The sequence below is a fragment of the Diadema antillarum genome, unplaced genomic scaffold (assembly GCF_040938485.1).
Source record: "Diadema antillarum isolate AM-2024a unplaced genomic scaffold, OU_Dant_1.0 seq00000049_RagTag, whole genome shotgun sequence".
In the NCBI taxonomy this organism is placed as follows: domain Eukaryota; kingdom Metazoa; phylum Echinodermata; class Echinoidea; order Diadematoida; family Diadematidae; genus Diadema; species Diadema antillarum.
This window is the reverse complement of record NW_027271158.1, coordinates 432554-450168: the sequence shown is the minus strand read 5'-3', so window position 1 is coordinate 450168 and position 17615 is coordinate 432554. Positions and strand designations below refer to the sequence as shown.

At 37.6% G+C, this 17615-nt stretch overlaps 1 protein-coding gene across 1 annotated transcript in view; it reads right to left on the bottom strand.

Moving 5' to 3' along the window:
* Positions 1–17615, bottom strand: part of LOC139725529 (probable E3 ubiquitin-protein ligase HERC4) — a 54793-nt gene that overhangs the window by 7272 nt on the left and 29906 nt on the right. The window contains exons 4-8 of the mRNA XM_071636613.1: positions 11106–11316; positions 9190–9335; positions 7962–8120; positions 5818–5913; positions 1734–1988 (exon numbers count right to left, since the gene is read on the bottom strand). Of these exons, the coding sequence (XP_071492714.1) occupies positions 1734–1988; positions 5818–5913; positions 7962–8120; positions 9190–9335; positions 11106–11316 (867 nt within the window). The remainder of the gene's footprint in view (positions 1–1733; positions 1989–5817; positions 5914–7961; positions 8121–9189; positions 9336–11105; positions 11317–17615) is intronic.

Sequence of the window (17615 nt, the reverse complement as noted above, 5' to 3'; positions counted from 1 at the left end):
CAAACAACTCCCAAGTACCAAAACGTCAATAGCGAGATATCTACATATTCAGCAAAATCACGAGCGCAAAGAGAGATAGCAAAACATCCTTGTTAATACTAATAATTCTGCAAAACGGGTGAGTTAATGTTACTAAATATACGAAACACTCTTCAGAGCAAATTTACTTCGACACCTAATGGAAAGGATAAAGTGACGGGAAATTGGATAAATAGTGCCATGATAATCATACCAAAAGATATACGAAAAACGAACATTAATTCCAATTCAAACAAACTAATGAGCAAATACAAAATAGGCACGCAGATGTATAATAAATTATGGACGTTAAACGAAAAGAGAGAGTTTTGGGGCGGCTTTGTTCTACTGTCTTGTTTTTATATACGATTTTCGATATACTGGGGAGTAGCAAATCTCCGCAAATGCAAATAGAGCTATGTCGACGGAGCAAATTAGTGCTTGTTGCAGAGTATTGTCAAAATTTTCAGTGCAATTGCATTTTGGTAGAGTTTCATAAGTCTAGAACAGGGAAGAATTATTATGACGATCCCTTCTGACACAAGGTATAAAAAAATTCCAAGTAGATACCGAGAAACAAATAGAATTGCTAAATCGAAATTACTTTGCTCCTTGCCATGCGTCATGCTAGAATAACAAAGTTGCGAGAAGCAAAATTAACAACCCCTCCCCCCCCCCCCCCCAAAAAAAAAGGATAATTTCTTCAGTTGTTGAATGACTTACTCAAAACGTGATGTACATGTTAAAAAAAAGTCTGGTTTTGGGGGTAAAAGTCTAGGAATGGGAATGGACAAAACCCTCCAATTCCCTTGCTGTATACAACCCATATGGGGTACGACCGCGGTCATTTGCTGGTATCAAGATCTGCAAATACCTTGTTTGAGGCTGTTATCTAACTTTATATATAATGGAATTTACATCTGTACTCCGCTCTTCCGCTCTGTATAATCTCATCATTTTGAACTGCCGTCTTTATTGTGATTACTCCATAATTCCAATTTTCATTGTTCTTCCAAACAGGAAATTTATTATCACTTATCTTATTATAATAACATGTAAGCCTTGATTAAGCTATGTCTTAAAATTATTCATTGATTCGATAGTAACTCATCCAGATGTAGCCCTTGAATTGGCTATAAAACTGTATGAAAACCTTAAATATTGTTAGTTCTTGCTCGCCAAAGATATGAAAATATGCACAGTCGAATGTAGCAATTTATCGTAGAAATAATTTTCCATGGGGATTTTAGCGAGAAAATGGATGGCAATGAATGATAAGAAAATACCGTTTTGCGGTAACGTCTCCCATTCCATACATTTTCCTACATAAAGAGAGGTATACCATGTAGAACAGCATTTGGATATGACCGCGGATGCCTTGAACGTAGACTATCACTCCACAGAGAGATACACCGCGTTCAAAACAGCGCGCTCCGTAGAGACCGTGCTTTATCGTTCTGTGTATAGTCTCGGTTCAGACGCGCGGGCTGATTATTAAAGCCAAGAATGCATTGATTAAAGACTACATTTTTTATGACTAAGCTACTCATTTGGAATTGCTATCATAGTTTGATACACTTATATATCCCTAACAAACAAAACGGCACCACAAAGGTTTTGTCCCTTTTGGTGGTACCAATATCTGACCTGGCCCATGGACTAAAAGGAATGATCACTCAAGCGACAAAAGATGAAACATAAATTATGACTTTTACCTTCATTGGTCCGCCGCCATTGACGCCCAAGGCCACATCATTTACAAAGTGAACTTCCAGTGGCTTTCCGCTTTCTCCTGTGGCCCTTGATCGAACATTTTCAAGTGCTGATTCCACAACCTTTTCCCTGTTGACCTCAAAGTGAATTTGCTCGGGGACAAACATCCTGTTCCCTGGGAAGAACGGGGCGAAGGGGTTGCCTGTTTTCATCATCTCTTCAACGATATCGAGAAAGCACGCTGGATATGCCAAAAGCTGAGTTGTGTAAGAAGGTAAACTCATATATTATGTTAGATAGTCTTTGGGGCCTGTTCTGTTATAGATAACAAGTAGACATTTAATTTCATGTATACACATATTGCCTGTATCGAGCTAAATGTTAATCATGGATCGCCAAGTTTGTCAACTGCCTTTGGGTCACCCAAATGCGAGGAGTGCCTACAGAGAGGTGTTGTAGTGCAGTATCTCCACGAGGATCTCATATTCAGGCGAGGCCTCTGTTGACAAGTGACTATTATGAAGCGGTGGCCACTACGGCATTGTTTATTACATTCTTTTCATTGTTTGACAGAAATTCAGTAAAAATTCAGTCAAAAATGGTCTCATCACTCCGAATACGCTTGTCTTCAAAACATTGAGACGGTGTGGATAAAATCACTCTTACTAATGATAATCATGCATGTGTTTACAAAATTGAATGCTAAGATGTAAAAATCGATGGCTCAAAAAACGAAATTGCAAGTGCTTTGAAGTGTTTATACAGTGGATCGCATTAATCTGAATTTCCCCAATTTGGAAATTTATGACCAAATACGAATTTTGTACTGTTAATTTGAGTGCCTACAAACGAATCTGAAAGCACTAAACATGAAATCATCGAACCAAAATCACTCCACTGCTTGAAAACCTAAATCTGAATGCACATGAAATCAAAATGTATCATAATTTTACAAAATTGACTGGGAACTCTGTAACAAAATGTCTCCAAATTTTCTAAATATAATATGGTCAGAAAGCACCTGCCTTTGTACCTTGGAAAAACAAACTGTTAACACATACAAATCCTTACATAGGAATGAAAATATCTTTCAACAACGTGACCATGAAGGGCTAGGTCTTCCCAAAGAGATTTTTCCCGGTGGTGGGGAGGAGAAAAATCTCTTTGGGACTTCCTGATCGTTTGCAGTGCTAGGGAAGGGTAAAGGGCAAGGGTCATCCGGGAAATATATTGCACACGTTCAGGCCTACCTGCTCGTCCGTCAAAAATTTGAATTTTAAATTCCAATTTATTTCATATTTCTCAATTGATGAAAAGAAATACATCAAATGTAGCAAAATTAAATAATATATGATATCCAGCTAGGAGGCATATTACAAGATGAAATAGGGCCAATACATAATATCCAGCTAAGAGACATACATAAAATACTGCAAACATACAAAACACAGTGGCCGATCTACAAAAGTTGGAATATGGGAATGAATGCTAAAGAAATATGAAGGAACCTACTAAAAAGCAAACTTATGGAGCGTAGGTCCCAATTAAATTCGAGCTATAGATTGAGATGAGGAGCACGGGTACAATAAATGACCAAAATATAGAGAAAAAATACCCAAAAAAATACAAATATAAAGGGATATTTCAAATTCTTCTCTCATGCAGGTCTGGGGGTCGGATAAGCCACATGCTGTCAGTGGATGAACCGTTATCATTTTGGCAGTAGTAACAGATATGAATCAATGTATAATGACAATGGTATTATACGGTTTAGACAGTTTTAGAAAATCATACATTTCGTGTCTTCAAAAGAGACGGGGAAGTATTGAGAAGAGAACACATACACCTGCAAAGCCAGACCCCCCCCCCCCCCCAAAAAAAAAAAAATACATCCAACATCCAGCTGGATAAAAGAGGGTATAAAACTCAGAGAATTCGTTGGAAAGTTGAATTTGTAGCCGCACATTTTATTCAATTCAATTCAAAATGATTTTATCATTATAACAAAAGGAAGACAATAACTATTGTATCTTCCACTAAGAGCCCCATTACCGCTAGATAGTGAGGGCTTCAAGGGAGGCTTGGTGTGTATATGCTATCACACTGGCATATAATACCTGCCAATTTGAACAAAATTTGATCATTTTTTGAAGTAAACAAACTTTTGCATTTTTAACAACAATAACAGAAATAAAATGTAATAACTGGCCCCCAATTCGATTGAGGTCCCGATGGGGCCTAAATCTGTCATAAACAAACTTGAAAGTACATCAATTTTTTGTATTTACTCAGAGTATTCCTGGCATTATAGACACTGTTCTTTCTTTTTAATATTCTCTAATTTGGGGGTTCTGGGGTCAGTGGGTGGCGGCATAGTGCCAATTTATCATGTTTATACAGATATATATCCTATCACCCTAGCTACAATAACTGCTAAGTCTGGTGACAAATTTGACAATTATTTGTTCTGGCAATAAAAATGTGAAAATTGGGCCCCAATTTGGTCCCCACACCACAGAGCCCACCCCTAGATGCGCCATAAACAAACTTACATAACATAACATAATATAATTGACAAATGTTATTCTTTGCTATCTATGTATCATTCCTTCAAACGCATGCAGAATCTATATTTTTTTGTACATTCTGTTGAAAGAAGTGAAAATAAAACCTTTGAATTGAATTTCTGGGGCAAATTATTTGTATAGGGCCCCATTTCTCTCTCTGTCTTCTTTCGTTCTTTAAAACAACAACAACAATTGAATTTGAATTGAATTGAATTGAATTATAACTTACATAATAACCATAATTTACCTTATTACTTCTGGCTCTAAAGGAAACAATTTGGTTAGATTTATTAATCTAGGAGCTTAGAATTCCCTCCACACGACCTCAAGGGGGCCACAGGGGCATTACGTCCTGTCCTTCCAAAAGGAACGATGACCATTTATACAGGTACGTGTATATTCTTATATCATATAGCGATATTACCTACCAAGTTTGATGAAAATCTGAAGATGCCTTTTTCACGGAGGTGAACATGTGAGAATTGGGCTCTCATTTTACCCCCCCCCCCCTTCTACACACACACACACACACACAGAGAGACACACAACACAGGGCCCACCTTTTGACATGCTGGATCTGCCATGAGCAAACCTGAAGCTACAGCCACCAATCTACTTACTTCAGGTTCGAGAGAAGATTTGTAAAAATTACTTAATTTTAAGACTCCGCCCGCTCCCCCCTCCCCCCTCCCCCTCCCCCCTCCCCCTCCCCCCCCCCCCCCCCCCCCCCCACCCTCCCTTTCCGGCCCCGAGTAGGGAATGGTGCCCATTTTAATGTATTCATGTTCTGTCACTCTGGCAATTATAACTGCTAAGATTTGGGAAAATCTGGTCATGGATTTTCAAGAAGATGAAAATGTAAAAATCGGACCCAATTTGATCCCCACAGGGAATCTGCTATAAACAAACTTGAAACTACAGTCAACAATCTTCTAGGTTTGATTATGGCATTTACTTAGCTCTATTTCTCCTAGATCTAGAGAAGAAGATAAAAAAAAAAAGATTCAGTAGCAAGGGAGAGGGACATTGTGCCCATTTGAGCAAATTGAGATCCCTATCCCCACATGGATGCTACCTGCCAATATGGTGAAAACACTTAATAGGGTTTTCAAGAAGAAGATGAATCAATGCGAAATGTTTACACAGGATATACGATGCAAAAGCTCATCTGAACCTTTGGTGAGTTAAAAAAAGATATATGTATATATATATATATATATATATATATATATATATATATATACATATATATATATATATATATATATGAATAATATATATACATATATTTAATATATATGTACATATTATATATTATGTAGGTGTGTGTGTGCGTGCACCGAATACATTTATTTTCGATACTGTTATTTTTTTTTCTACCCGGTAAAATCTTGATTGGAGGTCATCCGACCACCATCCCCAGTAACGTGCTACTGACAGTATTTATAATTCTGCTTCACCGCTTTTTACCGTTTTGCCGCTACTGCTCTAATTTTTTTTTAAGTTATTCAATACTTACCACCTGTTCAACGGTGAATTCCATACAAGCTATCCTCCACTTTATGGACACAGGAAGCAGGAAAGGAAAGTCCACCAAGGTAAATGGCCACTCAAACTAAGGGAGTAATTGGAAACATCAGCAGTATGAAAGAGAACTCTGCCATCACAACGTGGATATCATTTCAAATCGGCTCAAAGAATTCCTAGATGTCTTTGTAGCATGACGGTACATCGGTGTATAACCACATGGAACATTATACTGTTACACATAATCTCTCCCTTGAATTGGCATAGGAATTTTCTTCCCCATGCATAGATTAATTCTATCTCGGCCGTCGATCGCCATGAAAAGTGGCAAATACATTACCTGCGGCGCAATCTACCAAATTATAACAGAAGAAATTGAAATTTTCATTACACTAATTAATTACGCTAATATAGGCCAATGCGTAAAATCATACATTTTGCTATAAATCAGAAAATAAAACTCATAGAATACTAATTTTTGGTGATAACATTTTTGAAGCATTCCTATAGGAAGGTACTTGTAACAAATAATATGGTATCAAAACTTATTTCTTTTGTATTGTATTTTTCTATGAATTTATGTCTTTCTTTGTTTTTCGACTTTTTGTTTTATATTTTTTTCACAAAATTTATGACAGCACATATTTCAAGCATAATTGTGCTAAAAGTAATAGATTTCAGCCAATGAATGTGAAAATATTTATATCATTTTGAATAAGGTAAGAAAACTGCATTTGCATAGCCTTTATACCAAATCACGTTTTGAGCCAATTGCGGTCTGACAAGCATGTATAAAAGGTCGTGCAGCATCGTATCGGTATGGCTGATTTTCGCGAAAATGGCATCATAAGATGTGCGAGACTAGAAAGTAAAAAGTCAGCGAGCAGCGCAGTCATAATGCGTGGTTCTCCGAATAAGTCTAAAGCACAATGTCTTGACAATGTGTGATGACGGTTTCACATAACTGGCAAAATATTAAAATGACAGGTTTGTCACAAATGCATTGAATGTTCACTTTCCTTGAACTAGGTGAATTTGGATGAATGGTTATACTGTCACAGAGTGCATGTATTTGAGGGTTTGAGGATTTGTACCCAACTTTTGTTCCTTTTATAAGTTTAAAGAGGAAATGAAATTTAGCCCTTTCACTTGAACTCTGATCTTTCGACCTTTGAACTTTTGGCAAGAAACTTCCAAGAGAATCTGTATATGGTTATACATGCATACACTAAGTTTCAAGAAAAAATCCTGCAGGCTTCGCATAGATAAGAGGGAAATAATGACATTTTGATGAGTTGACCTTGACCTTTGACCCCTGACCTTTGATCCATGACCCCTAAATTCCCTTCATGATCACTGCCAGTCAGTACATGCATATATACTAAGTTCCATGAAGATACCTTGAAATATTTGTGAGATATGGAAAAAAGTGAAATTTTAACATTTTCACTTGATCTTTGACCCATGAACTTTGACCTCATGACCCGAAACTCTCTCTGGGGAATCTTTATTTGGTAGTTCATGTATACACCAAGTTTGAAGAAAATGCCTCTAGTCACTGCATAGATACAGGGGGAATAGTGAAATTTTGAGCATTTGACCTTGACCGTTTGACCTTTTTACCTTGAGCATGTGCGTCCAAAAGTTGATAGGCACAACTGCGCCCACTCATGCATAATTTTTATTATACATGCCAAGTTTCATTAGGATACCTCTAACGTTTGTTTGTTTGTTTGTTTTTTTAGATACGCTGTCCACAAAATTGATTACGAACGGAAGGACAGAAGGACGGACGGACGGACGGACAACCCGAAGACATTTAATGTCTCCGGCGACACTTCGTGGCGGAGGCATAAAAATGGCATGGTAGTTCACAGTCAACACCACGCAAGCTCGCTTTCCGACACTATTTGTATGGACCTAAATCAGCTACTTAAGAGATTTATCTGACGGAGTTCCTTTGCGATAGACAGGTACTTGAATTTGATGCACTGCTACAGTTGTACAATTATTCGTATCTTCTTATCATAATATATCACCAAAATCAAAATGATTCCACATTCTAAATGCCCCTCTTCCTATGCATTCAACTCATGGAGAAGGGGAAAAACGAAACAAAACACAATGCTGTCATACCAGTTCGTATACCCATGGTTGCCGTTGATATGTCAGCGTGGTTTGCTTGTTCTGGAAGTAGTTGTCAAGATGCTTATCCAGCACATCATCAGACTCTAAACCCTGAAGGTAGAAACTTTCGTCAGGAATGATTTTGCCGCCCGATTGGGCGCCATTCACCTGGAGAAAAAAGGACGCCATTGACAAGATGCTACTAAGCTGATGACACTGTAGGAAGGATAAGATTTGATGGTAATAACATCCTTAAAGGCAAAATATAATCATAGTTCACAAATGACCTCAGAAACTGTTAAGTTTTACTCTCAAATCGGACATAGATATGCTTAACAAATGTATGTGATAACACGATTTAACTTGACACCCCCTGCTGATCTACATTTTTTAACAAGCATGTCGGATAAAATGAAACCCGTGTGATTCGAACGTGAAACCTATTACTGCTGCTGGGCAAGATACCTGACACTACACCATCAGGCTATATCCCAGGCTTTCGGCAGTGGCACGTTGAACTTTATCGACCATCGGCACCAATATTCTCTTTCTATCACTTTATCTTGTCCGCCTTGGACTATTTAACATACCAATGTCGGAATTTTAGAGCTTGGGTATGTTGATCAAAGTTCAAATCGCGTAAGTCAGACAAGTTTCATGGTAGACCCTTTCGATGTAATAATTGCATTGCGTGACGAAACAAAATTCCAAATGGTGGAAGATGAATTTTGAACCCTTCTGAGAGCTGCTCTTTTTTAAACCTTTAAAGTGAGAATCACCTCCAGAGTCAAACTGATTTTCATGTATAGAGTTATATTACCTGAAGTAACGGAGACAGTTGCATTTAAATCGGAGGAAAAAAGTAGGAAAGCTATAAGAAATCATTCTTTAATGCCATTTTGAATAATGTCGTAGGCTCTGGTATCTCCCAATAGCTTAGAAAGAAACTATCAATAATTTCCTCTTTAAGTCACGAACTAAGGAAGAAAACGTATGTGATGCCGAGGGGGTTATAATTGCTGAGGTATATAGTGACAGTGATTTTCAAAATCTAATATGTTCGTGCCATATATGTAGGGGTATAAGTGATTAGTTCGGGTGATGATGTTATGTAATTCAAAACTCTCCTTTACTCCGAAACTCTCTCCTGACACTGGGTTTCCACGACTTAATTACCTTAAAACATCAGTATTCATTTGCACTGCGCAACAGTAAACGTTGTTTCCTATAAACCTACCGCATGAAGAATATTCAGTGTTTCCAAATATAAATCTTCTCTGTCCAGTTGCAGGTACTCCTTTGGCCCATGCTCGCATTGGAGAGTCTTGAGAAGCACCCTGACAGTCCTTGCCAAGAGTTCTGGCTCCTGGTACCACCACTCTCCTGCGAGTACCAGGACATAACAAAATCAAATCGACTATAAAAGCTCAAGAACGATTTTCAAACAAAAAATAATGATAAAGCAACACAACTTAACTGATGCACATATACCCTTGACAAAAATCAGGGCAGGTGAAAATATCAGAGACAAAAGTGCCCCCCAAAAAAGGAAAAAAATCATAAATACAAATGTCAGACGAACTTTTCTATTTGTTTGATCTCTAGCATTTTACCTATACATTATGATAACTTCAGAAATTTTTTCTTTTGACATTTTTGTTTTAATATCTAGCATCATTAGCTCTGACAGTTTTACCTCTGACATTTTCCCCCGAGACATTGTTTTCTCTTACATGTTAATATCTGATATTTTTACCAGTGGCATTTAACGTTATCGTCTTGGGGGTCCCATTAATGGTACTTTTACCCTTTTTTCCACTTTGGCATTTTAACCTGTCATAATTTTGACCTCTGACATTTTTACCTCCGGCGCTTTTCCTTATGTCATCTTTACACCTATATCAACAAATTATTCATCAACATCGCTCGACGTCTATATCAGATTTGTCCCACCCTATTTTGTGGTTGGATATTGCCTTTCCTTCACAGGCTGTGAAATCGAGATATTCTAATGTCCGCTAGCTGTCATCGTTCTATCCGGTTCATGGAGGGACTGCTTCTCTGGTCCTGAATCGGATACTGAGCTTTGTAGCCTTCAGAAGCTAATACCCAACAGCTCCTATCTTTGCTGCTATCGGTGCACTCCCATAATAACAAAAACAATTATAACGAAATTCCGGTCACAACAAAGTAAAAATTCACGCCGCAACGTTATCCGCTTTATGTTTTTTTTTTCATTGTTTATTTGTTTGGTTGTAACGAAATTTCGATATAACGAAAAAACAAAAGAAAGAAAACTGCTGGTCCCCCGAGGTCTTCGTGATGAGGGAAGTCCACTGTACTCTCAACGAACTTAGAGAGTCTTGGAGGCATGCATTCCCTATTCTGTCTTGAAGGGAGATCCTGCCATAACTCAGTCCTGCCTAGACCAACATCCTGAACAAAGCATTAATTGCTTGCAACAACCACTTCTCAACACCAACTTTCTTGATCACCCATCTCACCATTTTCCTCGAGACATGGTCAAATACCTAGTCCAGATGGACAAAGTCCAAGCCTAACTTTTTCTCAGTCTTGCGACGCACTTATTTCTCTTTCTGTTCATGCATAGCAAAATATGGCATCTATCAAGTCTGTAGTTTTTTTTTTCTGACGTGAAACCAGAGCAAAATCAGTCAGATAAAAAAAGAACAGAAAACCTGTAAAAGGAAGCAATATCAACTCCTGCATTTTGACATCTTATTGACATCAACACCTATGTTGAAGCAGCATTCTCCTAATGAAACCAGACCTGTGAGTAGTGCAATGTAACGGTATTATACTTGGTTGCTTGTAGGCATAGACATTTTGCTTTGTATTAACTTAGTTACTATCACGACTACTAGCTTACACTGTGGAACAGGATTGAAAGATCGGTAACTCCGTCCATAGCATTTACAATTGCAGGATACTTCTAAAAAATACATACGACCTACATGAATACATGAAATCAAGAGAAACACCAGGCTCATTCATTCTACTGAGCAAATATATCTTTTACAAAACAGGTCTAGCAAATAGGATATACTAACTCACTCATAATCTTAGTTTGAGTTGGAAGGAAGTCGTAGAGATACAATAATACAAGAACATTTCTATGAAGAAAACTCTCACCGAGAAGCTTGAATTTGCACTTGTCTTCCTTGTTCAATTTGAGAAGCGTCTTGGCCAGGTCCAAGACGATCTCTCTGCTCCATTCCTCTTCCACCCTATCAAAAGTGGGACACTCCAAGAGAATGGGGATCAGACGTACGTCCTTCCTGTTGGTAGATTCGCACAGAAACGTTCCCAGATCCTGGTACACTCTGTGGATTTCCTTGGCCATCTGAGCAAGATGGAAATACCGTGGGTTGCGTTATACTACGTCCAGGTAGCATGAGCTTACATAATTCGATAGGAAGAGAGTGATAAGGAATATAGATCAAATGTGGGAGGAACACTATTACAGTCTCAAAGTGACTGATATCTTGAGGTCAAAATCAAGCTATATGAGCTGTAAACTGTAGGTCAAAGCATTGATTCCATTTTAGATATATATATATATATATATATATATATATATGTCCAACGGTTTTATTATACATCATTAGCCCATTATTTTGCATGAAACGATAGAAGCTAATGATCACAGGCCAAGGACAAAGGTCATTTTCCAGTCATAACTACAGCTAAGAAGTTCCAGTTGAAATGAAATGTGGTAGAAAGAATATGAAATACCGTTAGCCGTGAAGACAGTGATTAGCATCCTATAGAAAAATGTTATGCAGTCAAATTGCTCCAGTTCCTGACCAGTTTACACAAAAACAAAAGTAGTGAAATGATATGTTCACACACTCTGAGGGGCAACAGTTCTCAATTGCAGGTATTGTGATATCTTACAGTACACTGTAAAAACATCGGTGTTAGATTTAACACCACGGGTGTTAAATCTAACACCGATCAAACTTCAATAAAGGACCACACTCACAGGTGTTAAAAATGCACTGTGATGGTGTTGAAAAGTGTTCACCTGACACTTCGTGGTGTTAATTTGACACTGTACCTGGTGTTATTTTGACACTGTACTGGTGTTAATTCGAAAATGACACCACATGGTGTTGATTTGATATTTGTTGGTGTTAATATCAATGGTTTAACACCCGTCCAGCTTCAATAAGAGACCACACCAGCTGGTGTTACTTTGGTGTAAATTTATTTTCACATTTTTTCAAAAATCCAGTATTTTAATGTAAAATTCTTGATCGTCTTGTTTAAATTAAAAATCAACAAGAAGTGCAGTTACTAAGAAACTCTTCAAAAAACAGTTTAAAATTTGGAAATGACACCCGGAGGTGTTAATTTAACACCATAAATAAGCATCGAAAATTTAACACCAGCTCGGTGTTCACTATTTAACACCGGACTTTTTGCAGTGTAGTATTGTGTTAGCATCAGTCATGAGACAGGAAAAAAATAAAAGGTTAACAAATATCACATTTATATGTATACCCTATTTCTCTATATTGTATCTAAATATATATACGTGTGTCTATATTATTCATAGGTCATACATGTATATATACATATATATATGATTATAGATAGGGTATATATACAGATTTATTTATATAATATTATCATACAGATACTTTTGGAATAAATGCCTATATGCATTAAGGGCATAAAGAAACAAACCTTCTTCAGGACATGCTCCTTGTCAGCGATGTGATGGTATGCTTCACGCAAAGCATCCAGATCTACATCAAAGTACTGATCATCATCCTCGGTGTCTGCAAAGCTATAGAGGCGAAGGCCAGAATATCCAGCTTAGAAATATAGAATAGTGTATAGTCCTCCTCATACGGTCCTGCTCCATCAACAACAAAAAAAAAAACTAAACAATTTTAATACAATGTGCATACATGTATATGTAACTGATATAAACATGATACAGCATAAAATAATCTTCATCTAAGTATAGTGTCAAACATCTAGTGTCAAGTGATGCTTAAAATAAAGTTGACTGATCCGATGATTATCAAATAATACTGGCATATAAAAGAAGGCAAAAGCTGCAAGGAATAGGAGCAATAAGAACCTGTGGCTGCTGTGGGGTAAGAGGGTAAGTATGCACCTTCTCCGCCTTTCAAAGCTGACCCTGAACATACAGTGTCACTACGATGACCTAAAAACTATCATCCTCGTCATACCATTATTATTGTGAAATATCTTACTTGTGAGAACCATTCAGTCACCTGTTAGGCTACCGCACTTAAAGGGATGACATAATTTTGGTTGAGATGGTGCTTCATTTTTCCAGCTTTATTCCTTGCGAGGTAATGAGAAACCGCTTATGAAATATGAAAGAGTGTATAATTCTAAGAGGAATTCAAAGTTTCTTTGATGAAAATTGGTTTCGGAAAAGCTGAGCTTTCACAAAAGCATCAAGCTAAACCATTTCATAAACGATTTTCATAGGACTAGACTTTGAATTCCCCTTAGAATTGTGTGTTCTTCAGTATTTCATAAAGTGGTTTCTAAGTATCTCGCAAAATAATTAAGAGCTGAATCCTCCACTCAACCAATACTATACCATCCCTTCAATCTGCAATTAATATGTGATATTTGCTGGGCGCTATAGGTTCAATTCTTTTTACATCACTCCTGCTCTAGGGATTCTATATGAAAAAAGAAAACATTTGCATTACCTTACTGTAGCGATTTTTGGGTTTGCTAGGTGCAGCATAATTTTGTATTTTGATTCAAGTGGGTAGTTACAACGTACACGTAAGCTGCGATACTGCTCAATATTATAAACACCTTTTTCATCTTTATCTATTTATGTGCCAGAACTATTCTGACGACAGGATGTTTTCTTTTTCAACTTGTTTTTTTTTCCATGATATCTTTTGTGCACTTATCATCGACTGAGAAGGGCTTTATCGCAATTGTGGAAGGATGTATTGAGCTATTGGCATTATCTTGTTTCGATCTCTTCATTATGGTGTCAATTTTAAACAACTTTCATTTCAGCAAAATTTAAAAATTTAAACCACAAGGGCGCTACTTTACCCTAAATTAGGAACAATGCCATAAATCTACGCACTTTCGATTAAATGCTTTTTTAGACGTCATGAAAATTGATTATTTCGTGCTTATTTACGCTCAAATCTTAGAATGCGAAAGCGTTGTTCTGGTTCTCAAGTGAAGTTATATTCTTTATTGAAAATTTAAAAAAAGGAAAAAAACAAACAAACACAAAAAACATAAAAATATTCATTGCAGGTCATGCTGCAAGTCATACGAGAAAATACACTCTGGATCTGCCCCCCCCCCCCCCCCCCCCGCATAAAAATAATCACAGTGTTTTTTACTTATAAATATTTTAATTGCCTATTGAAGCACAACAGCACCTCCTATTATCAACAGACTAAAGCCTATGGAATACTCACCAAGAGCTACTGCTGGAGCTACTGACACGGAAATCAGAGGATAATGAAGATGGAGAGAGTGCCTGCACCAGCTTTGAGTGAAGGTCTGCTGTCAGCTTGGTGTCATCCCGGCTTCGATGGCTTATTTTTTGCAGCACCTTCCCCAGCTTAGAGTCACTTGCCATGACTTTACTGATTCAACAGAGCAGAGCAGAAGTGGTTAGCTTAAACCCTTGACCGAAAGATCGGTCTGTCTGGTCGTCGGGAATAATAAGTTTCGCGGAGACTACGTCTGGCGTCACGGAGGAGAGCCGTAAACGTCAAACAATTCCTTGTTTTGTTTTGTTGGTTTTTTTTTCTATATATTCCTCCGGACAGACGGATTTTTTCTGTCTACTTACGCTGTTATTTACCGCTGGCAGCCTGTCTCTATACAACTTTGATGACATTATTTTCATGATGCTGGTTTTGAGAAGTTTTACACTGATGAATGAATCAGCATCTGAGATGGAATACTAGTATTGTAGATACCACGGCGGAATGTAATACGTATATATATATATATATATATATATACATTCCGCTGTGTAGGCCTATGATATATATATATATATATATATATATATGAACAAAAGCTAGATATTTTCAAATCATGTCCAGAATGATGTCAAGCATGAAGATTTCTGTCGTGGTCAACTCGCAAGACAATGGCAAAGTGAGCCAGTGTATGAGTCCATGACTATGACAGGAAAATCAATATGAGACAATTTTTAGATCATGATGAACTGGCATTCAAACTAACAACGCGATATTCAAACTAACAAGTCTTCTTTTCATTCAATGAAAGCAATATATTTGTCATAATTTCCTTTCCAAACAATTTCTCTTTGCTTTGTCGCTCATACATTAATATACTTCAACTTTGTCCTTTTTCCACAATCGTAATACCCCCACTCCACAGATATTTTCCCTCATCGGCCACTCATCAGAAGCCAAGTTCATCGCTTCCGGCCACGCACAGAAGTGCATCGGACCGCAGTCCAATGAATCCGACAATTGGTCGACTATCACTAGTATCAGGTCAGAGTCAGACATGTCGGGTGGTGATCCGAGGAAGCAAGATTGTCCGATGAGGATCATTAGACTGAGAGACATGTCTGACACTCGCCTGATACTCGACCAATCAAGTCGAATTAATCAGACTGCGATCCGATACACCTCGGTGGCCGGATGCAACAATCTTTGCTTCCGAATGAGAAAAAAAAAATCTGTGGAAAGAGGGTGTAAGTGTAAACCCCACTGAAGTACGACGTGGGGAGTAATTTTGAGCTATATACGACTGGCACTTGTTGGTGAACTTACGATCGATCTCCACCTTGATTCTGCAGCATTGTGTGGTCCTGTGGATATCACACAAATGAAGTTTAAATAATGTCAACAGCAGCTCACTTACCACTTCTCTTCACTGTATGCGTCTACGGAGATCTCCGGCAAATCACCAAAGTTCTCAGCTAACAGAAACGATCCGTCACCTTGCTGGTTACTTTGGCCAACAGTGTACTCACCTACTCACTGCACTTCCTATCATCGAAGTTACCGTATCAATGCATTTAGACGGCCACAACAATGTAGCAATGCCATATATATACTGCTGGACTGATAGAGCAATACACTTGTATTTGGGGCGAAAACCAGTGCGAGTGTCGCAACCATCTCTCGTGCTTCATTGTGATTGCGCAACAACCAACACAGCCATACGCAAGTTGTTGCTGATTTGGTTTTTAATAATAATAATAATAATAATAATAATAATAATAATAATAATAATAATAATAATAATAATAATAATAATAATAATAATAATACAGGGTACTTATAATGCGCAAGTTCCACATAGTTAACGTGCTCAAGGCGTGTATCACTCAGAATTGAGTATTTACAAGTTGTTGTTGTTGTTATTATTAACTTAATTTAAAGGCGTGTGTCATGCAGTTATGAATATTTACGCCTAATACCTACTATAATTTATACTAATATCTTTTTTTTCCTTTAAGAAACACAGATTCAAAATTTCACTGCATTATTGCCGCAATTTTGGAGATTCTAAAACAGACTGTCATCACCCATCATGGTCCGTTTTTGTGTATTTTCTGGCCAGCCCGGTGGGCTGAAGTAGCCTGGCTGAAGTAGCCTGGCTTCCAGACCGTCAGCAAGTGCCAATTTCCTTCTCAAAATATTAACGACAAAGAAGTAGGCCTACTGAATAGCAGGTTTGGCTGGATGGCTTTGACAAAAGTACAGCGGAGACTTCGTGGGCGGCAACTTCATCGCAGTGGGAGGGCGCATTTTGTAAAAGGAGTACAGCTGGCAAAGGGTCTGGAAATGAGACTAGGGCTAAAGTGGGGAATCCCCATAGTAGGAGAATTCAACATTGCGAGCAACGTGGGTCAGTGGGTTGCGAACAGACTACCATACATTCTACTTCTGTTATATTGCGTGCATCTGACACTTGGAAAGATGGAGAAGGGAAACATTCAAAGTGTGTCGTGAATAGTATCCCAAAGCTTCAAGTTTTTTTATTACATAGATTATTATAATTTATTATCGGTTTGTTTGTTTGTTTGTTTGTTTCTTATAGAATTCCACCCCCTCCCTTACATGTTTGTGAATTCCCATTTACGCGGGAAGATGTACAACTGTATGATCCCTCGACTTTTTTACAGCAAATCATGTAGAGCGTCAAGATGAGGTGTATTTTCAAGTGACTTTAGCCCCATTAGCTGGGATAAACAATATTCTTACCGAGCTTGTGCAATGGCCAGAAATAAAAATATCTCAAGGAACGATCAGGAATAGCGCACGTCCATACATTATGGCGAGACTATACTGACCCAGGGAATTAACTGACGAACTCAATGAACAATCTAAAAACATTTAGCATCAGTATATCATTTGGTGCAATGGAGCACTGCAACAGTTTCATTAGCTATTGATATATATGTAAATTATATAACAACATGTAAATTGCACTCGGATAGCTCAATTCAAAAAGAGAATTTGATTATATAACAAAAGTGACTATCTGGTGGTGCTAATAGAAAGAGATGAAAGCATTTTCTCCTTTTACTCTTTTTAATTCATCCTTTATATTTGATTGTTGCAATAGCTTTGCATTCAAACAAACAATTTTTTTTATTTCCACTTAGCCATGATA